At 35.2% G+C, this 27,913-nt stretch overlaps 1 protein-coding gene across 1 annotated transcript in view; it reads right to left on the bottom strand.

Moving 5' to 3' along the window:
• Window positions 1-5,430: 5,430 nt before the first annotated feature.
• Window positions 5,431-27,913, bottom strand: part of Sec15 (exocyst complex component Sec15) — a 91,762-nt gene continuing 69,279 nt past the window's right edge. The window contains exons 13-15 of the mRNA XM_089102416.1: window positions 27,485-27,626; window positions 11,630-11,816; window positions 5,431-5,688 (exon numbers count right to left, since the gene is read on the bottom strand). Of these exons, the coding sequence (XP_088958542.1) occupies window positions 5,568-5,688; window positions 11,630-11,816; window positions 27,485-27,626 (450 nt within the window). The 3' untranslated portion in view covers window positions 5,431-5,567. The remainder of the gene's footprint in view (window positions 5,689-11,629; window positions 11,817-27,484; window positions 27,627-27,913) is intronic.

Raw genomic sequence — 27,913 nt, 5'->3', positions numbered from 1 at the left:
AAAAAAAATCAAATAACCATCAAACAGAACCATGAAAAAAACATCAAATAACCATCAAACCATGAACAGAAACATGCATAAGTTATGTAAGCCACGTATGAATAAATAGGTTCCTACTCGTCACCTAGTCATTACCTCGCTTTTTACGCTAAAGTTGTTTTTTTTTACTTTCATCAGAGCTAATTATTCTAATTAATGGTCTTTGTGATTACTGGGTTACTCTTATAGAATTGGAACAAAATTTGAACTTTAGCGTAAAGAGCGAGGTATTGACTAGGGAGCAAACCCCCTAATATACGTGATAAAAATATACGAATATAGAAGTTCGTTACGTAAGTTAATTCGTAAGTTACGTCAGATCAAAATATCAAGAAAGCCATTTAGCCAAAAAGAAATAAAATTAATATACAAATTTCGTTTTAATTATTCATGTACGGTGAGCCAAAATCAAAGCTGCATTAATTCAAAAACGTTCAGAAATTAAATAAAAAAAAGCAAGTTTTTTTTAACTGAAAGTAAGGAGCGACATTAAAACGAACAGAAATTATTCCGTATATGAAAGGGGATGTCCCCTCCTCAACGCCTCCCTCTTTATGCTGAAGTTTGACTCTGTCTCACAACTTTATTTTTTAAAACAATAAAAAACTTTAGCGTAGAGAGCGAGGCGTTAAGGAGGGGACAGCCCTTTTCATATACGGAATAATTTCTGTTCGTTTTAATGTCGCTCCTTACTTTCAGTTTAAAAAAAACTTGCTTTTTTTATTTAATTATACACCAAAAAACAGCATCAATAATTAATTGTGGATTCCAAAAATAAGGCAATTTACAAGAATTTTTTGATTTTCGTTACCTTTTCTGATCAGCAGCTTCTGAGCACACAGACAAAATGGTGCATATATGTGGAAGTGACATATAAGAAAAAAATTTAATCGAAGAAGCCGGTTTAGTTGCATAAAGACAAATATGTGAAAATCTGATTGAAAGTAGGGTAAGATATTTGTTGAAATCGATTATTCAAAACCCAAATTTCAATAGCGGGACTCTGAATTTTAGTAATTCACATCATAATGTGAAGACTTTACTTTATATTCATTTGATATGGTCTCATACAAATGAATTCATGCTAGGCACATTGGATACAGGGGTACAGCTAGAGTTTTAAGTTTCGAGGAGGGATTTAAAGAATGTGCCGCAAAATCGTCCAGTATGCCGACAAATGCGGACACATACGCTAAATTTCCAAGGTAGATAGTTGGACTTTCCAAGGTGTTGACACGCGGCGGTATCTAGGATCTTTCACCCATGCAAGTGAACATTCATTAAACAGAAACGCACGGTTTATTGTATTATTTTTAGTTGTTTTGGTAGAAGTTCTTGAAGTCACCCTTCATTTCGGACATTGCTGCACCCGTTGTGTATTAACAAATATACTTTGACTTCATCTACTCACCTGCGCAACACTCTTCACTATGGTCAGACTTTGATGTTGGCTCTGCCCCCGAATACTGGACAAGCGAAAATTACCTCAGGGAATCTTGTGCCAATCTTCTGGACAAGTTGCGCATAAAAAAAAGTAATATATATATATATATATATATATATATATATATATATATATATATATATATATATATATATATATATATATATATATATATATATATATATATATATATATATATAATATATATATACATATATCGGCTGATAACCGATATTTTTTTCCGATATCCGATAATGACACTGACCCTAATATCGGCTCGATATTATCGGTCGGGCCTTAGTTCATATGGAAGGGGTGGTCCCACAACCTTCGGAGGGGCTCATTCAATTGGAAACTGAAAGTTCTAGTGCCCTTTTTAAGAGTCAAAAGTGACCTGAGGGCAACCAACTTCCCTCCCACATCCATTTTTTCCTCAAATTCATCCCATTAAAATTTTGATATAACAACTTTGTCCAAAATAGAGCAAAGGTCAAATAACTATGCCTCCAGGGTTGACATAGCCCCCCACAACCCGTGGAGCAAGGGCTGTAAGTTATCCAAGTTGCCTTTTGTTAACATATAAGGTTTTTTATTGGGATAAGGGGACATGTTTAATCCTGGGTCTCCAAAAAGGCTTAGGGCATGAAGATGAAACTTTAAGAACATATTAAAAGGGAAGCCAAACACAATCAAAACACACTATGTGCATGCTGGTTGTCAAAAGGAGATATCAGTAATATCTAAGGAACAACAGAAGGTATTAAGTTAGAACTTTCAGGGCGTGTTGAAAGGATTTTGAGGAGTGATTGGAGGGCAACCAGCCCCCCTCCTTCCTTTACAGGCGTCCTTTCTCCTCGGCACTGATCGAAATTCTGAAAGAACCATTTTGTTCAAACCCGTTAAAAGGTCTAATAGTTATGACTGTGGGGATGCAACGCCCTCCACAAACCCGGGTAAATACTGTAAATTATGCAGTTTGCCCATTGTTTACATACAGGATTTATCATTTGATTCTGGGTGTATGCGAAAAGGCTAAGGGCATTAAGGTGAAACTTCGAGGAATGTTGAGGGGAAAGTTAAACTATATCAAAAGGCAATATGCGCATCCAGTTCATTAAAAAGACGGATTTATAATACCAGAAGGACGGCTGAAGTAAAAAGTTTGAACATTCAGGACATGTTGGAGGATGTCAAAAAGTTGATGAAGGGCTACCAGCCCCCCTCCCATGCCCTTTTTAGCTGCCATACCTCCAAAACATCCCATCAAAATTTCAAAATAGTATCTTGTTCAAAACAGTCTAAAGGTAGAATAACTATGCCCACGGGGATGATATAATCCCCCACAGCTCCTGGGGCAAGGGTTATATGTTATGCAAGCTGCCCATTGTTAATTTATAAGGCTAGTTATTGGGAAAAGGGGACATGTTTAGTCCTGGGTCTCCAAAATAGCGTAGGGCATAAAGGTGAAACTTTCATAAAATGTAAAGGAGGATGTCAAATAATATCAGAACAAAGCTGCAGGTATTAAGTTGGAACTTTCCGGACATGTTGACGGAGATATTAAAAAGTGGTTGGAGGGCTCTCAGCCCTCATCCCATGCCCTTTTTATATGCCGTCCTTTCTAAAACATCCAATCAAGATTTTCAAATAGCCATCTCGTTCAAAATAGTCTAAAGGTCAAATAACTATGCCCATAGGAATGACACATCCCCCCAACCCCTGGGGCAAGGATTTTAGGTTATAAAAGTTGCCCACTGTTTATACACAAGGTTGGTTATTGAGAAAAGGGGCCATGTCTAATCATTGACCTCCAAAATAGCTTAAGGTATTAAGGTTAAACTTTCAGAAAATGTTGAGGGGGATGTCGAACAAATCAGAGCACACTATATACAGGATGGTAGGCAAAAAGGATTATCAGTAGGCTAATTTTTACGGAACGGCAAAGGATATTAAGTTTAAACTTTCATGGCATGTTCAAAAGTGATCGGAAGGTAACCAGCCCCGTCTGCCCCTTTAGATAGTTCACCCTCAACATTGATAGAACTTTTGAAAAACATTTATGTTCAAAATAGTTAAAGGAACTAGCAATTCTGCCTCCGGAGATAACACGCCCCCTATAGCCCACAGTACAAGGAATACAGATTTTACAATGGGTCAATTTTTTACATGCAGAACTTATCATTGAAAAAGGGAGAATGTTCGATCTTGTGTGTGTTCGAAAAGTCTAAGGGTATTCACTTGATACTTTCAGAGCCATTGTTACGGCAACTGGTACTTTGACTGCAGCTTTACTTTGACTGCAAATAGTGATTTACTTTTTATTCCTCATCGAGGCTTTGAAATCTAAACAACACTGTTCGAAACACATAGATTTTATCATATATATGCTCGATTCAGAACAGTTACCAGGGTTTACTGCATCAGAGAGCTGCTTGAGTCAAATCCTACACAAGCAGTTTTTCACACCGTAAAATGATTACCATCCCCTATTTCCATAGTCAAGTATTCTGCGATTTCCCGTATTTAACCATTACGCACAGACAATAAACACAGGATGTTTCAATTGGATTTTATGAAACATTGAACACGCGTTAAGATACCATTAAACACAGGATTCTTGTACGAAGAAAAAGAAGAAGAGAGGAAAAAAAAAAGGACACATCACTGCCTCCCATGAGAAAAGTGACGTTCTTTGTTACTCATGATGGGGGACTGTAATTATCCTAAAGGGGATTTTCAGCTATTGTGATTCCGTAGCTAAGGCTTTCATTTTGATCCGACTTCATTTTCCAAGGGTTTCAAGCTTTTTTCGAAATTCTCATGAATTTGTTTCGCAATAGACTTTTAATATTAAGATCACCCGAATTAACACTTACTAATCCTCAATCAGCTTTTTTACGTTCTTTGTTACTCATGATGGGGGACTGTAATTATCCTATAGGGGATTTTCAGCTATTGTGATTCCGTAGCTAAGGCTTTCATTTTGATCCGACTTCATTTTCCAAGGGTTTCAAGCTTTTTTCGAAATTCTCATGAATTTGTTTCGCAATAGACTTTTAATATTAAGATCACCCGAATTAACACTTACTAATCCTCAATCAGCTTTAAATGGCAATTCTTGCTCATTTGAAAGTTTTTTTGTTTTTTTTTCAAAACACGTTTTCAAATTTTCTGTTCCGATGGGCTAGAGTTTGTCCTTTACTAGATTGCATCTCACGCTGCCACCAGAGGCTTCACTAGCCAAAATATATATTTTTTGGGGGGGGGGGGGGGGGGCAATGGATTTTATCGATTGGCAGGTCATTTTCACCGACTCATTTCGGTGATATTGCTATTAAAATTACTTCATTTTTTATGTTTTTTACCGACTGAGACTGATTTTCTTTCATTGAATTTACATCATGCATTTCCATTAGCCCATTTACCCAACATCAAGTTTTTGCCGACTGGTTGGAAACACTGGGGGGGGGGCTTCTCCCTACCTCTTTACCTTACGCCTCTGGCAGCAACCATGACGAATTTTGGGTAAGTAGCTATTTCTGTTGCTATGTAATCTGGGATTTTTATATTTAACCATTACACATAAAGTTTCCATTGGATAGTATCAAATATTGAATATGTGTAAAGATCCCATAAAGCGTGGAATTTTTATATGAATGAATTTTACGTAAGACGGAAAAAACTAAATCTATTTGGAGTTTGTGAGAGGCTTTGAGGCAATATATTTACAGCCTAATAACCATGCACTGTGGTGTCAATAGAGCATAGATGCAAATAACCTTAACGCACCCTCTCCAAAGGAAGAGATCATTAGAGAAAAGGGTACTTACAAGATCATATAATAGCCGTTTTACAAAAACTGAATGTTTAAAATTGATGAATTGAAGAAAATTTGCAAGAAAAGAAATCCTGAATATAAAAATAAAATTAAAAACTTTCTCTTATAATTCAAGCTTCTCATAGGCCAAAGCCATATATTTAAAAATAATATCTATAATAGTAAGAAAACTGCATACATATATGAATAAAAGTAACTATTTAACAAAGAGAGAGAAAACAATACAAGGTATAAAATTGGTGAAACTTATGACTGGGTATTGACTAGTTGTCTAAGCTGTTTCAGGACAGTTTCTATGATTTTCTTTTTGTCTCTTTCCGTTTTCTTCATTGACACTAGCATACTCTTCTTTTCTCCCTCTCTCAACCTAAAATAGAAAATCAAATTATATATATATACATATATAAATATATATATATATATATATATATATATATATATATATATATATATATATATATATATATATATATATATATATATATATATATATATATATATATATATATATATATATATATATATATATATATATATATATATATATATATATATATATATAATTGGTTATGTGTATACGTGTATAAACTTGCGTATAGAAGTGTTCTTATGCGGGATGCACTCCTAAACTTATGGAACAAACATTTTTCAAGAATTTTTGAATACATGCTGTTGTTGACACCATAAGAAACAGATACAAACCAGATACCAATTTTTTTTTGTAAGAAAAAAAAATGTAAAAAGAAAGAATTCGTCAAAATTCTCATCAAAATGTAGTAATCCATATGCGTTACATGATGATATTCATTCACGAGGGCCGAAGGTCCCAGCTGCCGCCTGAGCCAAACGAGGTCCATTAAAAAGCCCGCGAAGCGGGTAGTTGGCAAGAAAAAGAGCCTCTCTTTTTTTCTAGCTCAATGTATGAGCCATTCAGCGATAGAATTGCCCAAGTTTCCAAAGTAACAGAAAAAAAAATATATATATTGCTGATTTTGGTTTTCATGCACTAATCGGAAACTACCTAAAATAAGGTCTTTGGGTACTCTGACCGGTGCTCCTTTTTGGGATCTTATGTCGGGGTAGTAGGTTAGTAATTCTATTAGCATGAGAAATCCAACAAACAAAACATAATGGCACGCTATTACCAACCTTTATATAAGTGCTCTTCGCATATAATGTCGTTGCACCATGTACTCTTTGGAAACTGTATCTCTAGAATGATTTTGTAGTTCTGAAAAATATTTTAATTTGGCTCCGATGGGGGGAATGGTAAATAGTAATTGGCATCCCCGGTTTTTAAATTCCTTGGGTACTAAAATTAGAGAGCTGCAACCCCAAATTTATACCCAAAGGGGCTCGACCCAGCTACTGGAGAACCTACTTTAGTTTTACTGTAATTCTACCGAAAAAAAATGAGCAATGGGCTTTAACCCCCTCACTCCCAACAATGGCATATTTTTTGTCGCTGTTTTTAACGTCTTTCGGCATTTTAGCCTTTTGCAACGCACGAATGCGTCAACTTACTTTATATACAATAGAGTGTCAATGAGATTTGACCAGCCTCTAGCTAATCTGAAAACTATTATGTGATGATACAGAGTTGGTAGCAGAATACTTTCCCCGGTTAGGTAAGACACATCAGTTGGTCTTTGGATTGCCACCGTCAGTAGGATTTTACTAGATCTAGTAAAAAAAAATCTAGTAAATTCAGAGGATCTAGTAAATTTCCCAAAATCTAGTAAAAAGTCATGATTTGTAGTAAACAAAACTTTTGTTATTTTCCATGAATTCAGGGAAAAAAATTAGGGTCCATTCATTACAAAATCTGATTTCGATTACGTTAGATATTATGGCTACTATTGCTCTCATTTTTGCGATTTCGCGTCAACCCTAGTGCTTAAAAATCTCTACTTTCCTCTTGGCTTCTTCTTGATACTTGTTTTTAAAGGCACACTATTTAAAATCAGGACTGGTATGCCGGCTTAATCTATTCTCAGAAAAATTTTCCCAGACTCTCATAACAGCTGCTGTGCTTATTAGTTAGCCTTGACCTTTTTTAAAGACGCTGCTGGAACGAACTTTTTCCATACTTGCCCTAGTTCTTTCTGACTCTCTGCAGCTAGTCCTATTCAAGTGCTGGAGCAGAGAGAAAGTTCTTGATTTTGTTGGTCATCAAAACTAAAAACAGGAATAGGCTAAATGTCTCGAGTGTTTCGTCCCTGATGAGAAGGATGCAACTTGTTCGCAGGTCGTCAAGTGGAGTACATGGCTGGGCGACCCCAGCGATTTGACTCGGGCTATCAAGAAATGGAAACAAGTCGATCCCTTCTGTCAGAATTCGACACTAGTGGATACTTTAAATTCGGATGAGGCTGAGGACAATTAAAGCCTCTTAAGTGCGACTTTTTTGAATTGTTATTACATATTTTACTTCTTACTTGTCAATTTGTATGATTTGCCTGACCTGAAGACTATTGACACAATTTTATTTTATTTTTTTCAAACTAATTATTGTATGTTATATAGGTTTTCATTTTCTTGACAGCCCTAGTCCAATTTGAGGTGGACTGTTTAATTTACATATTTTTACAACTAAACCGGTAGCCGATTACGTCATTTTCGTTTTGAAGTGACATAGATTGTATTGGTTTTTGATTCATTTGAATAAGAATGAGAGAGAATCCTAAAAAAAATCAGTTAAAAAAAAATCCTAAATTAATTGCTTTAAAATTTGCCAGAAATCTTTGTAAGCAGCTTATCCCTTATTTAAAGACCAACGCAATTAGTGTTTTAAAAGTGGCAAATTTCTTCTTAAAAATGCAAAATTGAAGGGTTTAGATTTCAAACCTTAAAAACGGAAACTGGGGGACAAATTTCAAATGTCGTCAATTTCAAACACACCTCAGATTCTAAGCACCCCACCGCCTGAAATACTTCGTGAATATGAGTTTTAGCTGTTTTTCTTCGTTGATTTTTTTTTTTATTTTTCAATATATCTGAATTTTATGACATGAAGACCATTGATAAATTTAAAGCCGGGCTTCACCAGAAGGATTTCCAGAATCTAAGATTCCAGATTATTGTTTGACGCCTTGGATACGCCGCATCTGGAATATGAAGCCTATCCAGTAGTACATCCAAATAATAATAAAAAATAATAATAACATTTTTGAACTCAATGGTTTCCGGAATTTTCAGTCATACTATGAAAACGAAGGAAAAGAGGAAAAGAGAAAAAAAAGAAGAAAAAGGAAAGAAAATTGTGGAAATCCTGTTGATTATCCTCGTATAGTAAAAATTGATGTTTGGTGGTGCACAAGCGCAAAATTTTTTTTTGAGCATTTAGTAAAAACAGATACGATTTAGTAAATATTTTCTCTCAGATTTAGTAAATTCTTCCAGGCCAGTGTGGCAACCCTGATGCTCACAAGAGAGCAAGTACTTTTTCTTCTTTTTCTGGCTAAGGAAAAGCGCCTATACCTCATTATGAATTTAAAAAACTTTTACACAACATAATTTTTTCAATGAAAAATAAAGAGCTACATTAAACCAAAAATAAAGCAGAAATAATTTCAAGTATGCGTAAAGCTACAATAAATCACCATCAATAAATAAATAAAACCCAAAACGAACATAAATTACAATAAATAACCGATTCAAACTAAAAACGAGCAGAAACTAAAATGAGTACATAATTTGCACTTTACTGAAAACAATCCTCATTTCGAGGTGAATATTTGTATTTATTATAATATCGAAAAAAAAACACCATCATAACCAAGACTACTGAAAAACAACAACAAATGAATGTGGATTGGAAGTTTAATATACACATACCGATATTTATTCCTTAAAGTCTTAATAATTTTGGACTTATTGAAGTTAAAAAAGTTAAAACATTTAAAACGTGTTTTGTTTTCAGGATCTGGTCTTCAGAAGGCATGGGGGACATCAATACACTCATTCATTCCTGACTCACGCCCTTTTGACAACCAGTATGCACATAACGTGTTTTAATTTAGTTAAGCACTCCCCTCAACATTCTCTGAAAGGTTCACCTGAATACCCTTCGTCTTTTCGGACAATACAGGTCAAGCATGCCCAAATTTCTCAATAAAAAATACTACGTGTAAGCAATGGGCGAATTGCATAACTTATAGCCCTTACATAACTTATAGCCTCCACAGCCAAGAGGGCTGTGGAGGGGCTGACAGCCCCAGAGACATAGTTACTGGGCCTTTTAACTGTTGAACAAAATTGCTATCTAAAAATTTTGATCACATGTCTTTGGGGGGGAAAAGATGCATGGGAGGGGGCCGGTTGTATTCCAATCACTTTTGACTTTAAAACAAGGCCCTAGAACTTTCAAGTTCCAAAAAAATAATACATTTTGCCCAAATCATTCTTTTTACTATGATATTATAGAGATTGTACGATGTGAATATCAAACAGTTTGTGGTAACAAGCTGTAAGTAAAGAACGGCCTATGTGTATAGTAACCGAAACTAAAAAAAATGATTACAATAAACACATCAAAAGAATCTCCTTTTCGAAGTTATTCCAATACATAAAGTTCCTTTAAAATTTAAGGTTGACAACAAGAAATTACAAGCCCAAGAATATTGGGGTTAACTGAGAAAAAATTGGGAAGCCACACCAAAAGGGAGTTCAACATTGATACAAAATTAGCATCATATTCAGCACGTCCGAAAGCCTGATTGCAGAGGTTTTTTTTCTTATGTGCAAAAACAGGAAATTTGTATTTTCTTTTCCCAAGAAATTTGATAACAGATACACGTCATTTATTTTCTTGTTTTTGTTTTTTTTTTCTAGGGAAGATCATATCGAAATAGTGGTTATAGAATATCAGGAGAGGGCTTACTCGAACAGAAATAGGAAGTTCAACAAAATGAATTTTGCAGCAGGAAAGTACTGACTTCTGCCATTTTGTGCCTCAGATTAAAATTTTTGGCCGAACAGGTCGAACATGTTTCGAGTGAAAAGTTTTAGATCACAAATCGGTTTAGAATTATTGACAAGGTATATAAAAGTTTCAGATTATACCCCAGCAAAGAGCCGCTTTTTTCATTCTTTCCCGGAAAAAAGAAAATTTGGCCCAAGAAGGACCAAAACACTATAGATCGAATATATGCTTATTTCAACAAATGCAGAATTGGGGAGAGGTGGCATTCACCAAGAGCAATATTTTTCCAACGATTCCTCCCCTAAAAATATAATAACTGCTTCCTGAAAAATAGTTTTGGTTGTTCAGGACTCCTTGAAAAGCTCTTACGGTGTCATCTTTTTCATGGATGTTTATCATTTTCAAAGCATTGGTATGCAAAAGTTAAACTTAAGAGTAGAGGCCAGAAGTAGTTATATTTATTTCATACTGAAACAACCAGAAATTAAATATAAAAAAGATGTTTTTCAAATAAAAGTAAAAAGCGACATTAAAATTCAAAAGGGCATAAACTGTCCTATATACGAGAAGGGCTGCCACCCCCTCAACCTCCACTCTTTATACTAAAATTTGACTTTTCTCCACTAATACTTTTTTTAAACGCCTCAAAAATGGGAGGGGTTGCTAGTTTGAAGTTGATTTAAACAATAAATCTTTTAGTTTAAATGTTTTAAAATCACATAATAAAACACCTACAATTACTAGCTGGTTGTATTTTGCACTTTAAGAGACTTTCAGTTAATTACTAGTCAAACTTTAGCGTAAAGAGCGGAAGCTGGAGGGCCAACATCCCTGCTCATATGCAAGATGGTTTCTGTTTCTTTTGAATTAGTATGTCACTTTACTTTCATTCGGAGAAGATATTTTTTGTTTAATCATTAAAACTGACAATTCCCATACTTAGCTTGCTAAGTATACCATGCTTTGTCTCACGGCTCAGGAATCAAGTTGAAACTTCCAGTTGAAGTTTTTTCTAAGGGGAGTGGGGTAAGGGGACACAGAACTTCGGGGGAACGTGGAAAACTATGTTTCTCCGATCCTCACACAAAACAGCATATGCTACGTTTCTCTATTTATGCCCCTATTTATGTCTCTTTGGCATAATTTAACTGCAAATAGGTCAACCATTTTTCGTACAAACTCCTATAAAACTTGAACTACACTAACACCCCCGTGGACTTCTAGAATAAATAAGTATTGGTTATGCCCAAGCTTTGGTGGAGCTTTCTTTTATGCAGGGCAATAATTCTCATTGAGAGACCGATGGAAGCCTCATGAAAGATAAAAGAACGAAAGAAAATAAAATAGAATTCAAAAGTATTGCTAGCAAAAAACAAAAACATACTTTTCCATAAGAACAACGCACGTTTCCGGTTTGACATCTTTATATTTAGATGTTTCCTTTCCATAGTCTTTGAAGTAATTCGTCCAATCACCAGCAAGACACACATCAAGGAGTTGACGTATCTCAGCAAAACAGATCAAGAAATCACCATCTTGAAATCCATGGACTGGAGCCGAAGCAGCAAATTCTGGAGGATATTTATAAAAATATTAGTTTTTATAAAATCAGCTAAAAGACTCTATTTCATCTTCAAACCATAACAGAATGGTTCCAGCAAGGATTTTGAACACAGTAGAACATGCGGAACATGAAAATAAATCAAAGACTTCAAATACCATTTTTAGGCTTTTTTGGTGCGATTCGCGCGTGTAAAAATAAATTTGGCACCAACTTTCAACAGTTTTTGCGAGCAGAGGTTTCATTCATTGAATTTTTAGGGGTTGTAAGCCACAGGACAGTTGTTTACAAATTCTTGGATTCTCAACAGTTTTCAACTAACTTTCAACAGTTTTTTTGTGAAATCCTTAAATTTCAAAAAAAGCTTTTCTTTTGTTGTGGTTTATGCGATAAAAATTAACAAATTCCTGTGAGAACTCCGGGAAGTTTAAAGGAGATTCAGTTACCCTTCCAAAGAAGAATATAAACTTCATGAAATTCCAAGTTTTAACACAGGCAAGGATTGAGAGGCTAGCTCCCCCTGGATATACAAATTTTTCAATTAATTAGGAATAAGAAAAAAAAGAAATATTTTTGACTCTACTCTTCCCGTCTCCCTAGACACTTATCGGGCAAATTCCACAAGAAAATGATAAGATTTCTTTTACATTTTTTAAAGGCAAAGGTCGAAAAAAGTGGCATTGAAAAAAGAATTGAATCTGGATCTAAATTCTGAGCTAAGTACATATCCTAATTTTGTTTACCGTGATCAGCAGTCTTTAGCTTGACAAAATCCAAACTTTTACGAATTGGGTATCAGTATGAGTTTAGTCTCTGAACTATAAAGAACAAGTTTTTGATACTAATCGGATTATCTTTTTCACTGGGTTAGATTGCGCAATTAAATTTTTGTAAAAAAATCCAGCTGATCTAATTGTGACGGATTGTTCGCTTTATACCACCACTTGTGTTAACACGCTGCGTCCTGAGCGTTGATTTATCTAAATCAGTACCCACTTGATAATTCTAGTGCCGGAGCATATGGCTGGCACTTTCTAAGGTAGGCCTTTGCTATTTTAGTAGGCAATCTAAAATAGAATTATGAACAATCAATTAGAGGCAACCCAATTAATATTGGGGAAGTTGGAAAGTATGGAAGAAAAGTTAAAATCTCTTAATCCCATGTCTCTCAAAGTTGATAGTTTATTGAAAGATTTCCAAAATCTGGCTACAAGTCTTTCTGGTCAAATTATTGAAGAACGTTCTACAGTAGACATTAATGCAAAACGAATCGAGAGATCTAGCAGGGAACTAGCGTCTAGCATAGCAAGAATGGAAGGAATAGAAAAAGAGCAGAAAAGGTGCAATGTAATCCTATATAATTTTTCTCCGACTGTAAGAGGAAGATATCTAAAAGAAGATCTTATTACGTGTTTTACCCGTGTGGTTCACCTTTTCAGTATAACCGAACACGATATTGTTGACGCATTTCGTTTACCATCATAAAAAAGCGTCAGACCTACTGCGACCAGATTCCCATATATAGATATCAAATTCGCAATCCTAAAGTCATTTCAGAATTTTCAAAGATATGACCTTACTGTAGCTCCCGATTATTCAGCTGGTGAACGGCTCGCCCGAGGGAAGCTTATACCAGTTAAGATACACACGAAAGAAGAAGGTCAGTCAAACGTTAAGTTGAAGGGTGTAAGACTTTTTCTTAGAAATCGTTTATTTGTGTACGATAATATAAACGACAAAGTGAAAGATATAAAAAAAGAGTGAGGAAGCTATAGTCCGTGAGTCAGAGAATTTGGAGGAGAGAAGAAGTGATGTTAGCAGAGTGGACAGAGAAAGAAATGAATCAATATCATCCCAGGAATCAGATTCTACCATCACTCCTAAAACCACGATGAAAAGAACCTGTGAGATGGTGGTGAGCCCAAATGACCAGGATAGCCAACCTAGTGCAGCATATATTCGACAGAATAGTGGCGGAGATAAAAGGAATATAAGTTCCGTATAATATACGGATAAGATAAAAGGATAAAAGTTCAAATGTATAGGTTTATTAGAGTAGTTGTGAGAGTTGGTAGGCAAGTTTCAAGGGTAGTTAGAGGATATAAAGGTATTAAACAGGGTTGCACATTGTCTCCTAAATTATTCGCCCTGTTTACGAATTCTGTAGTGGTGTTTATGGAAAAGAAGGAGGTACCGATGGTGAGTTTAGATATTGATTCATTTGCATGAGGTTTTTCGCAGATGACATTGTTTTGGTTGCCGATTCACAAAGGAATCTTCAGAAATTACTTGATATTTTTGGCGATTATTTGGATAGAGAAAAGTTAGAACTTAATGTGGATAAAACTGTAGTGTTAGTATTCCATAGATGTGGTAGACTTGAGGAGGATGTTAAACTTTTAAGGGTAGAAGGGCGAGATTAGTGGAGGAATGGTCATATTTAGGAATCAAATTTAAGACAAAATAAGATTTATTTAGTAGCCATATAGAAAGTAGGATCGAAAAAGGTAAGGCATGTTGTAATATTGTATTAAGAAGTCAGCTTAGGGATATTAAAAAGATCCAAGTAGTTAAATAGGGTTTCAGGGCTAAAATTTTAGGTGTAATGCACTATGGTTCTGGGCTTTGGGGGTATGTGAAAGGAGATAGGCTAGAAACAGTGCAATTCGAATATTATAAGAGGTTGCTAGGGGTAAGTAAGCATACAAATAGTTTAGTAGTTAGGGGTGATTTAGGTTTGTTTTCTTTAAGAAGGCGTAGGCTAATTAACATGGCTAGCCTTTTGGAAAATTTTTTAGTAATGCCTAGGGCGCGGGTGATGAAGGCTGCTTATTTGGAAATGTTGAAGGACAGCTCAGGTAGGGGGTGGCCGTACCAAATTAAGAGTGTATTAGATCAGTGTAGACTAAGCCATATGTGGAGGGATGGTTTAGGGCTCGAAGATATGGGGGACCAAGTAGATTAGTTGAAAGAATTTTACAGGACCAAGAAACACAGGCATGGTAGGCCCAGCGTTCGCTTTCAAATTCACTGGGTCTTTACTGTCGGTCAAAGGAGATTTGAGGTGAAGTCTTACTCTTTAAGGTGGGTTCGAATAAAAGTGATATCAAGTTACTCATTGAAATGAGGGCTGATAGTTTGCCACTGGGCCAAAAAAGAAAGTTTATCGGGAGGGAAAGGTTAAAGGCTGGTCCCTATTTTTGTCCTATGTGGAGTTTTAGATGAGAGTGTTTATCACTTGATGTGTGAATTTGAGGAGCTGAGTGATTGGAGACTTGAAGTGTTTGGTAGGAGGGATTATGATTTTGAGTGGTTGGTGAGAGTGTGTGCTGATGAGTGTTTTATGGGTATCAGAAGATTGGCACGATTCCTTCGTTTCGCGATGAGTCATAGAAGTAGATTTTCGTGGGATTAGGTTAGGATTTGTGCAATTTCTTTGTAATTGTTCTTTGTTTATATTTTTTGCCATGGCCTATGGGTTTTTAGCGCAAATAAATTCTATTCTATTCTATTGTCAAACGAGGCAGAGAAGTTCCTCTAATTTGCATACATATCCAGTGACTCTAAATAAAAGCAATACACCAGAGTTACTTTTTAATGGATAGCAACAATAGAAAAAAATAAAACCGTCCAAGCTCAGAAAATAAATTACTTAAAGATCAAGCACAAAACGAGAAAATGTAGAAAAGCGAAGTAATTGACAGCCAGGGAAAAAGAAGAAGACTGTAAATATTTCGGCCGAAAACCTAAGCTCAACCGTCCTGAATGCAAAAAGGAGAATAAAAAGTAGATTAAAGTCCACGGGATAGTATAAAACCATAAAAATCACAAAATAATTGATAGGAAGCCTTTTCTGAATTAATGCTTAAAGGCAACTGAATAAAAAAAAACAACTTAATGTTGACTGGCAGAACCAAATTAGATAGGATGTATGTACATCCTATCTGATTTGGTTCTGAGACTTTGGTTCCTAGCTAATTAGGTTCGGAGACTATGTGTGCTTCAGAACGTACTCATGGCACCCTATACATTAAGGATATTACCACTCCTCTTATTTACACAAGGAGGGTGGAATAAAAAAAGTGCTAACATCTATTGTTGTGCATAAGTTTTCTATAAATCAAAACTTAAGGCTAATCCACTTTGAAATTAAAACGCCAAGACGAGGCAGTTTCTGGATGTCTTCAAGTTCTAAGGTGAACTCAGGATCAGAATCTAGAATGTTATGATATGTCGAAAAATCCAAAATGTCAATTCTCCATGGTTGTACACAGAACAAACGCATGCATAACTAACAGAAAACAATTATAATGATAATAATGACAACAGCGATACTTTGAAAAAAACTCCATTCAACATAAACTATTCGTATATACCTTCTGAGTAAATAGTTCCTTGTCAGGCACGTCTTGCATTTCAGAACATGAGCTTACAACCTACAAAGAAAAGTCTTGGCCACATGCTACCAGGCATTCGTAAAAGTATATTCGTATAAGATCCAACCTAAAGCGTCCAGTGATTCTCTTAACCATTTGTGGCCCATTTTAGTACTAGAAACTCCAAGGATACAATTTTTACTTTTGAAATACATGCTTTGTCTATCTTGGGCATATGTCCAAATAAACTAATCCTTCTTTGGTGATAGACCAAAGAACTGTATTGGAATGAAACACATCGTTCATAAAGAGTTTGGTTTGGTGCATTACCACAAAGCTTTATGCTAAAGATTAATCTTTAATACTAAATTTTAAACATGTAGTAGATTTTTATTTCTTTCTTTGGGAGCTTTCTTCTATACTTCACTACGTTACCCCCATCCCTGTTGTCTCGTACACCCAGTATTTCCATTTTACTACGGTCTTTTGGATCTGCCATACGTTCTAAGCTAGCAAAGCATCTCTTAGTCTACTTTTCCCACATCATCATCCTTAGTTACAAAACTGCTCAAGAATCTACTTACCTCCTTCTTCGACCATTCCATTCTATCCTTTACTAATCCCTATTCCATCCCCAATCCCCAACCGCCTTTCAGAGTAGGTTTCCCATGTCTAAAGCTCCTTAGTGACACTTTTAATAACAAAATGTGAGAACAAGAAAAGCTGAATATCGTAAGAAATATGAATATTAGGTCTGCTCATAATATCTAGACTAATTATTGTTTATGGATAACAACGAACCAGATTATTATGCTGAAATATTTCTGTTCAATAAAGACACAGAGGGGTGTTAATAATGATCCCTACGAGAGTTTCGTTCTTTGACGTGTCATTCAAGAATTTATTCTTATAGCCATCTCTTTATGAAGGTATAATTCAGATCAAAGTCTAAGACCGTTTAGTTTAAAAACAAAACCTTAGCTTCTCAAATGGAGAATTCCGAACATTACAAACCAAAATTAACTGTCTTTTTCCCTTTATAAGATGGTAGCTATAAGACCAAATTATTGAATGACACGTCGAAAAACGAAACTCTCGGACGAATCATATTAACCCCTCTGTCTCTTTATTGAACAGAAATTAATTAAAAAACCTTTTTCCACAAAATAATTTTTTCAAAGAAAAGTAAAGAACTCCATTAAACCGAAAATGAGCAAAAATTAAACCCAAAACGAACAGAAATTACAATAAATAACAGAGTCAAACTCAAAACGAGCAAAAATATAACATGAGTTGGGCTCAAAACCCCTGTGCCTTCCTAAGGCCAGCACTTAATTTGCACTTTACAGAAAAAATATAAATGTTCTTACTTTTATACTTTTAATAAATCAAATAATATTACCATTTTGATTACTAAATATCAGTATATGTATATTAAACTGACAATGTACATTCATTTGTATCTTTTTTAGTAAAGTGCAAATTATGTTCTGGCCATGGGAAGGCAGACCAAAACTTAAAACCCTTGTCCTGAGGGTTGTGGGGGAGTGTCCTCCTCAAAAACATATTTTCTATCTGGTAATCAACCACGCTGAACAAAATGGCTATCTCAAAATTTTGATGGGATGTGTTCGGGGGAATGATGGGCGTTGGGCTATTTGCCCTCCAATCACTTTCGACTATTAAAAAGGGCACTAGCCACTCCAATTTCCAATCGAGTGAGCCCTTTTCCAAGTTTATACGACAACTCCTTCGATACGAAGTACCCTGGAATGGCAAACAAAAAGACAAAAAAATAAATAATACATTGTGCCAACATCGTTCTTTAGGCAGCGCGATTGCGCTGCCTATGATATTGCAGCATAATAATCTGGTTCGTTGTCATCCATAAACAATAATTAGTCTAGATATTATGAGCAGACCTAATATTCATATTTCTTACGATATTCAGCTTTTCTTGTTCTCACATTTTGTTATTAAAAGTGTCACTAAGGAACACTCTTAAAGGCTTCAAATATAACAGGGGAAAATGGTTATTAATTAATTTCTTTAAAGCTTCAGGTTTGATTTTTATTTTTGGTTTAATTTTGAAGAAGGTTAACAAAAAAACGAAATAAGAAAATTGGCCTAGGAAGTAAGGCTTTTAGTTTACTTCAATTAGTTCTTTTAAGTAATCTTGGTTATTGTGGTGGTTATTGTGGACTTGGATTTCGTTTTTTTTTGTTGAAGTTATGACAAACTAAAACCCACAGCTCGAAATAATAATTGTGTCACGTTGCTTAACCTATACGTAAGACCAGTTCTCTCTCTATCAACTCTACATTTTTAGATAAATTAACTTACAAATCAATACTTTTCTTTTATTCAATAATTTTGAGTGTGAGCATTAGAGAATTTATACAAGGATAGGTTCTTGTACATTTGTCGTGTTATCAGTTTTCTTTGCAGCAACTAAATTAAAATAATCATATTCATGAAAAAATAATTATCATTTAGAAATAAAACCATTTTAATTCAAATTTTTCCAGGCTAAAGACGCAGCCTATCTATTGCTCTGGTTTGGAAAAACAAGCTAATTGATCCTTTATTATAATGAGAAGGAACGTGTATTGAATCTCTTTTTATCAGGTTATTATGGAAATGGATTATGAAAATATACCCATTGTAGATATATATGTTTCGTTTTCTTTTTATCCTTCGTTGTTATTTCACATTTTATTTCTCCATTTTTATGGTCTTTATTTTCCGTTCCCATCCGTTTTCTTGTTCTTCATATCACCCTATAATCGTTTCTTGTAATCTTAGCAAAGTGCTTGGATATCTTTTGCAGCCTTTTGTAAATCCTAATGTTAATTTTGGGACAAACCAGTTTGAGTTTCAGAAGGGTTTCGGTTGTCGGCACACCTATAATACTCTGTCTTCTCTTCTAGTCCAAGCTTCGAAAAGTGAGGATGGCCTGTATATATGTGCTCCATATTTATCAAAAGCTTTTGACTCTGTTGTCCACGCACAACCTCTTTATTGTTTAGTTTATAATTGTATAAATTTTTTTCTATCATTTGTCTCCTAAAGTATTGGTATGGTAATTCTTTTCTCGGTCTCAAAACTAGATATAATTTTTATTTAAATTCTCTAATTCACGCAAATCAAGGCGTGATGCAAAAGGGGAGGGGGTATCTCCCTCTATTTTTAAACTGTGTATGTCTAATGTATTGCATAGTCTTCCGACTACTTGCTTTTTAGAACATTCTAATGTCTCAGACTAAAGTTACCCAGATGACATTCTTTTAATTAGTCGTACACGGAAGAGGCTTTTTGATTTTGATAATTGTGTTGCTCCTTCTTTTTCTACTATTGAACTTTTTCTGAATGTTGGTAAGTGTGAGTTCCTCTCTTATAATGTTAAGTCTTCTTCTAGACCTCCACTTAGTTGTCATAATTTTTCTATACCTTTGGCCGAGTCCATTAAATGGTTGGGAATCTTGATTACAAATCATTACGGTCATTTCGTTCGCGTACACTTTCCGGTGCTAAGATTAAGCTCCAGACTGGGTATTCAGAAATCGTTGCTAAAAGGAGTAACTACAACGCTAAAGCACCAGTGAAACTGTACTCGACCCACTGCGACTACCCTCTCTTATCTTTATCTCCTTTGTTTCACGTTTTCCTCAAAACAAATATCCGACCTCTCGCTCAGCGTATTTTCTGTATTTTGGGATTGCTACTTTATTTGCCACCATGGCATAAGAATAGATTGTGGCATAAGAAAAGAAGAATAGTGAAAAATTTTAATGCTTCAGATATAACGGCAAAACTGGCCCTGTTCCATGAGGAGTTGTCTGAGTTTCCTATTTCAAAGTTTCAGCCATTTCATGGTCTTATAACATGTTTCTGTTCTATTTGATTGTTTTTCGTTTTATTTTGGCCTCTTTTTTTCTTTTAATTCACTACTCCACTTTTGTCTTGTTATTTATAGTGGATTAAAAGTAAATTATTATTATTATATAACAAGTGTGGTATTAGAGCCTATGTGCGTGCATTAAACAGCCTATTGCATTTGTTTTATTTGCGTTATTGAATAAAAACAAAATAAGTTCAAGCTGAAGAATCTGTGTAAATTATCCTAATGTTTTTTGCTACACATGCGGAGAACGCACGACAACAGAAAAATTATCAGCAACATTGTAAAGATAGCTTATCATGGCTATTTTGGTATTAGGCTTTGTGACCAGGACAAAGAACGTATCAAGTGGCACAGATTGTCTAAGAAATTTGTAAACTACTGGGAAAAGGAAATGTCCTAGATTCGTCGTACCATGGTTTGGAGAGAAATCAAAAATCATTTGGATGACTTTTATTTCTGCCTAGTAATTATAAATGGCATCAATAGGCAAGACCATAACAAGTGGACTCATCCTGATTTAGTATCTGCAAGAGCCCAATCCCTCACACAGAGGAATCGCCGATTCCAATGTCTCAGCAGCTACAAGAGCTGTGTGAGGACGAACGAATGTTGTCTCTCTAATCAGCTTTCTACTATTACTGAAGGTGACATCAAGTATAAGTAGATATCATTGAGTTCTCAATGTTTTAACCATGGTGAAATAAGGTCACCATGGATCTCAACCTATTGAAAGAACCTTACGAGTTAGTGACTTCCATGTCGAAGGACAAAACTTACTTGGACCAGGAACAAAAATTACATTTTATCATACAAGATAAAAATCTAAACGTTGACGTTTTTTTCAGAAAAAATAGAGGACTCTAAGGAATATGGATTTTCCTGAATACCTTACTGGTGATTGGCCCTTACTTTTTGGCAATATAAAGCGAAGTTCGAAATGTGTATCTTTTACACAATAAGAATAACTATGGCTCAGTACCAATTGCTCACTCAACAAATATGAAAGAACAGTGTGATTCTATAGCTTTGAATATCAAAATTTTGAACATCAATAGGTGATTTATGTAGACACATCAATAGGTGATTTATGGTATTTTTCTTCTTGAACAGCAAAGTGGCCAAACCAAATATCCTTGCTCCTTGTGCCTCTGGAATAGCAGAGACAAAACACATCACTGAGTTAGGAAAGAGTGGCCTAAAGAGAAAAGACGGACATTGGGGAAAAGAATATCATTAATGTCTCCTAGGTTCAACTAGAGAAATTCATCGTTCCTCAAATGCATATCAAGCTGGGTCCAATAAAACCGCTCGTGAGGGCTCTTGATAAGAAAGAACCACAATTTTCGTGTATAGGGGAATAAAAATGTTCCAGCTAAATACGGAAAAAGTTAAAGCAAGAATAAAAATCATGAAATTCGAAACCAACGTAGCGAAAGAGAAAGGAACGAAAGAAACTTCTACCTGCATCTAAACAAAGGTTGGCACGTATAATACCTAATAAAAATATGTTTAAAAATAACTACTGCTATTAGAAAAGTTCTGATTAAATATTTGAATTAATATAATTTCTTAAACTACATTGGCCTGCCACAATGTAAAGAAGAAACGATTAAAATTGTTTTTTTTTAAGGCCAAACGAAAATACTGAAAAAAGAGTATTTCGAAAGGACAACAGCCTCTCTTCTTCAGTGCGAACAAACAAATATTTAAGTAAAATGCCAAAAAAAGACAAAGAAAAAAAACATATAAAAAACAAAAACAAACGCAGAGAGTCAATGTAAAAATACCCAATAAAAACCAATGAAAAGCAAAAATTAAAAGATGAATAAAATTCAATAAAATAAAAATTAGAGAAATTAAAATCAAATACCAAGCAAACAACGCAAAAAGTGAGTCTCTGATTTAATAATTGCATTCCTTGCACAAACCCTTTGACACCTGAGTGGTTGATGACTCGTTTCATTATGTGAATGCGAAGGGCATTCAAGGTTTATTTCAGGGATGACTAAAGAATTGGCTTCTCTTTTGAGAATACCGAAATATGAGTCACTTTTTCTTAAATCTCCAGTATCTCTGTTTAAAGCTAGACCTAAATGTCGATATTTGTAAATCTCAAAAGCCTCTCTCTAGTGCTGGACTGCTGCACAATAGCTTTGTCGAGTGAAATTAAACTAGCTTTGTTAAATAAATTAGTATGGTAAGAGTGTTATCAATTGAAGTAGAGTGCTGAGTTATTCTATCCGTAAGCCATTGATCCTTCCTTCCGATGTACAAAGACCACAAGAGCATAGAATTCTGTAAACACCGGAGTTTTCAGCTTTCGGGATAGGGTCTTTACCGTGATTTATTAAAAGAAAATTTTCCACAGAATAAGTTTTTCAAAGAAAAGTAAAGAACTCTATTAAAAAAAAAATGAGTAAAAATAAAATCAAGTAATCTACCAAGCGTAAAACTACCGCAAATCAGCATTTTTAAATAAATGAAACCCAAAACGAACAAAAATTACAATAAATAACCGACTCAAACTCAAAACGAGTAGAAATTAATATAAGTTGGGCGCCAAACCCCTATGCCTTCCCAAGGCTAGAACAAAATTTGCACTTTACTGAAAAAAATATAAATGTTCTTACTTTTATAACATTAATAAATCAAATATATTAACATTTTTATAACTAAATATCAGTATATGTATATTAAACTGACAATGCACATTCATTTGTATTTTTTTCAGTAAATTGCAAATTATGTTCTGGCCTTGGGAAGGCTTTACCTTGGGAACTAGCATTAACACAGTACATTTTGATATAATCTTAAGGCAACATTCAGTTTATAACATAAAGGCAAATGGGACGGTGGGTGTGGAAGGGGGATTATTTGCCCTCCAATCACTTTTGTCTATTAAAAAGGGCACTAGCCACTCCAATTTCCAATCGAATGAGCCTTTTTCGAAGTTTCTACGACAACTCCTTCAATATGAAGTGCCCTGGTATGAAAAAAAAAACAATACATTGTGCCAACATCGTATTTATATGCCCCCAGGGCATAACTTAAAACCCTTGCCCTGAGGAATGTGGGGGAGTGTCGTCCTCAAAAATATATTTTATATCTGGAAATCAACTACGCTGAACAAAACGGCTATCTCAAAATTTTGATTGGATGTGTTTGGGATAATGGTGGGCGTGGAAGGGGTGTTAGTTGCCTTCCAATCTCTTTCGACTATTAAAAAGGGCACTAGCTATTTAAATTTCCAGTTAAATTACCTCTTTTTGAAATTTCGATGACAACGCTTTCTATAAAGACCTTAAATGCCCCCTGGGCATTACTTACCACCCTTGCCCTGAGGGCTGTTGGGGAGTATCCTCCTCAAAAACAGAATTTCTATGTGGAAATCAACTACGCTGAACAAAATAGCTATCTAAAAAATTTAATTGGATGTCTTTGGGGAAAAGGTGGGCGTGAGAGAGGGTTAATTGCCCTCAAATCACTTTCGACTATTAAAAAGGGCATTAGACCTTTGAATTTCCAATCGAATGAGCTCTTTTTCAAGTTTCTACGACAAAGATTTAATAAAAACTTATATGCAACCAGGGCATAACTTATAAACCTTGCCCTGAAGACTGTGGGAGGAGTGTCCTTCTCAAAGGTATAATTTCCTGAACTTTAAACTGCGTGGAACAAAATGGCTATCTCAAACTTTTGATTCGATATGTTGGGGGAAATAGAGGGCGTGGAAGGGGTGTTAAGTGCATTCCGATCACTTTTAACGATTAAAAAGGGTAGTATCCAGTTCAACTTTCAATCAAATGAGCCATTTTCGAAGTTTCTACGACAAAACTTCCTATAAAAAACCTGATATTCCCGAAGGGCATAACTTACAACCCTTGACCTGAGGGCTGTGGGGAGTTGTCATCCTCAAAGACCTAATTTCCAAAACTTGAAACTACGTTGAATAAAATTGCTATCTCAAATGTGTTTGGGGAAAAGGTGGGCGGGAGAGGGGGGTTAGTTGCCTTCCAATCACTTTAGACTATTAAAAAGGGCACTAGCCCTTTTAATTTCCAATCAAATGAGCCTTTTTTGAAGTTTCTACGACAACACCTTCTATAAAAACCTTATATGCGCTCAGGGCATAACTTACAACCCTTGCCCTGAAGGCTGTGAGAGAGTCTCCTCCTCAAAAGCATAATTTATATCTGGAAATCAACTACGCTGAACAAAATGGTTATCTAAAAAATTTTGATTGGATGTGTTTGGGGAAAAGATCGGCGTGAGAGGGGGGTTAGTTACCTTCCAATTATTTTCGACTATTAAAAATGGCACTAGCCCTTTAAATTTCGTATTGAACGAGCCTTTTTTGAAGTTTCTACGACAACGCCTTCTATAAAAACCCTATATGCCCCCAGGGCATAACTTACAACCCTTGCCCTGAAGGCTGTGGGAGGAGTGTCCTGCTCAAAGTCATATTTTCCTAAACTGTAAACTGCGTGGAACACAATGGCTATCTCAAAATTTTGATTGGATGTATTTCGGGAAATGGTGGGCGTGGAAGGGGTGTTAGTTGCCTTCCAATCACTTTCGTCTATTAAAAAGGGCACAAGCTTCTCCAATTTCCAATTGAATGAGGCTTTTTCGAAGTTTCTACGATAATTTCTTCCAGACTAAGTACCTTGGTCTAACGGAAAAAAATGACAAACAATGTATTGTGCTAACTTCGTTCTTATAAGCCTCAAGGGCATAACGTACACCACTTACACTGAGGGTTCTGGGGGAGTTTCCTCCTCAAAAACATATTTTCTATCTGGAAATCAATTACGCTGAAAAATTGGCTATCTCAAAACTTTGATTGAATGTGTTTTGGGGGAATGATGGGCGTGGGATGGGAGGGGGCTAGTTGATCTTCAATCACTTTCGACCATTAAAATGGAAACTAACCACTCTATTTTGCAATTGAATGAGCCCTTTTCGAAGTTTCTACGACAACACCTTCGATACAAAGTGCCAAGGTATGAAAAAAAAACAAAAAAAAACAATACATTGTGCCAACATCGTTCTTTACATAGGCAGCGCAATTGCGCTGCCTATGATAAATTGGGAACTGATGGTTCCTGATAGATGATTCTATAATAAGTGCAAGTGTTATTTTTACTAAGATTTTTGGAAATGTAGTCTGAAACCCCTTTTAGGTAAGAGAAACCAAAATAAATTGAATTTCCTTTTTAATCTGTGTTTCCTGTATAAATATTTGATAACTTCTTAATACGTTTTTCAATCACAGAATTTATTATTGAAATCAGATAGCTATTCCCAAATAAAACATCTCTAAGGTGGTCAAGCCCTGAATCCAGGAAACGTGGTGAACAAACCTGTCATACTCTATCAACAAGGGAAGTGATCACTCCTCTTTTCACAGCAGCAGAATGATTAGAAGAATAATTCAAGTAACGATCACTGTGTGACCGTTTTCTATAGACCCCAAACTCAAAACAAGTATCATTACGGTGCACTAGGACATCCAAGAAAGGAAAACGCCTATCTACCTCTGATTCCATAGTAAATTTGAATTTTTGGATCCAAGGAGTTAAGCAAGTGAAGGAAAATCCTAATAATTCTTGACCATATTCACACGAATAAAGAATATCATCTTTAAAACGAACCCAAAATTCAGGCTTATGAAGACTTTGCAAAACAACCTTTCTTCAAGATTTTGCATGATAAGATCAGCTTCTATTGGTGAAAGGGGGCGCCCATTGGAAGCCCATATTTCTGTCTGCAAAAAGTACCTCTATAATGAAAATAAAAGGAAATTCTGCTACAAAGGGCTGTAAGTGAAAGAAGTATCTGATCAGAAAGTGTACATTTTTCTGATATAGATAGGTTAGAATTAAGTTTAATCTCCAAAATGAGTTCGGCCCTTTGGGAATCATAATTGGTATACATTGAATCTGCATCAACACTGCCAATTCTTGTATTTGGTTTAACCGAAACTTACTTTACTTTAGAAACGAAATCAGCAGAATTTTTAATGTAGGATTTTTGAGCCTGGATTATGGGCCAAATAAAACTGATAAGAATTTCCCAATTTTTGCTGTAGAGGAATTAAATGAGGAAACAATTGGTCGACGTGGATTACCCGGTTTATGAATTTCATTTTGTCTTGGTCTCCCTTACGTAAAAGGGGGTTTCAGACCATATTTCGAATGATCTTAGGAAAAATAAAATTTGAAATTTTTAGACCCGGTAAAACCAGCAGTTCCCAAATTTATCACGGTAAAGACCCTATCCCTAAAGATGAAACTCCGGTGTTTACAAAATTCCATGCTCATGTGGCCTTTGGTACATCGGAAGGACATATCAACGGCTTGCGGATAAAACTCAGCACTCTACTTTAATTGATAGCACCCTTAAAAAGCGGAAAAAATCAAAAAAAAATTTGACTCTTGTGTCCCTTGCAGAACACATTTATGACCACCCGTACCATACCCTTATTCTAAACAAATCTAGTTTAATTAGTTCCCGTTTAATTAGTCCCGCGTTACATTTTTTTGTTTTTTCTGTGTCTTTTTTCTTTTCAGCATTTTCCTTAAATATTTTTTTTCCGCTGAAGAAGAGAGGCGGTTGTCCTTTCCAAATATTCGTTTTTTTATCGGTATTATCGTTTGGCCTTGAAAAACCACATTTTGATCGTTTCTTCTTTATAATATTTGAATTATAAATAAAGAAGCTACTGATTTGAAATACAATAAATACCCAAACAATTAGAGAATTATTTAACTTGAATTGAAGCTGCCAAAAATAAAGTGAAAAGGATATACGAAAATATCTTACAGAAATAATGTACGTGAGAGAAAAACCCCAATTACATCCTACAGGCCAGCAACAATAGTTTATTATTATTATTCTTTATTGTTTATAGTGGCATATTATTATTACAGGAGAAAAAAATGCAGCTTCGTCTTATTGGTCATTAGTAGAGACAGCCATTTTTTAAATTCCTTAAAAATTTCCGTGTCTACCCTCTGAAACAAAGTAGCTATAGAGAAAAGTTATGGAGTGATTCGCCTAAGGAAAACAGTTTGGAAGGGGGGGTGTCTCTTTTAATTCCCCTTGTGACTTTCTGTTAAAAGCTGATTATTTCACATACAAACAGTTCAATCACCTACCAAAAAACAGCCTAAAAAACAAATGCACCCAATATCTCGACATCCTGCGATAAAAATATTCTATCACCAAACCGAACAAAAGCTGTTAGTTAGCAAATCATGTTGAAAATTTTGCACCAAAACAAGATTTTGACCCAGATTGGCACATTGACGCTAGTGGCATTATATAACTTGGTTGTTTTGTAAATAACTACCTTCGGTATTTAATTTTTTTTTGTTTTCAGAAAAAAAAACTTACGCTCACACTGCATTAAATCCAGATTTATCTGCTGAAGTGCGCTTTGTGAAACTGCTTTAACATCATCGGAAAGCAATCGCTCAAGAAAGTTGTCGGAAATATGCTTACATGCAGAATAACATGCTTCCTGTGCGACACTCACCTAAAAAATGAACAAAAGGAAAAGAATAGATTTTCTTAATGGATTTTCATTCAATAAAAGTTCTATGTAAACTATAGATACAACACGCTGGATTTTAGCCTAGTAAATATCAGAGCCAATGCTCTAGCGTTTGCCTCAAGTAAAGAACCAAAGACTTCAATGTAATATTTTCCCTCCAGGGCCACTTCATATGCAACGGGTGATCGTGAAAACTTTAGAGGGGACTCATTCGATCGGAAAATGAAAGTTCTAGTCCCCTTTTTAAGGGTCAAAAGTGGCCCCCTCCC

This window comes from Artemia sp. Qi Xiang Cuo, chromosome 2 (assembly GCF_049724085.1).
Source record: "Artemia sp. Qi Xiang Cuo chromosome 2, ASM4972408v1, whole genome shotgun sequence".
In the NCBI taxonomy this organism is placed as follows: Eukaryota; Metazoa; Arthropoda; class Branchiopoda; order Anostraca; family Artemiidae; genus Artemia; species Artemia sp. Qi Xiang Cuo.
This window is presented reverse-complemented; position numbering and strand designations above follow the sequence as displayed.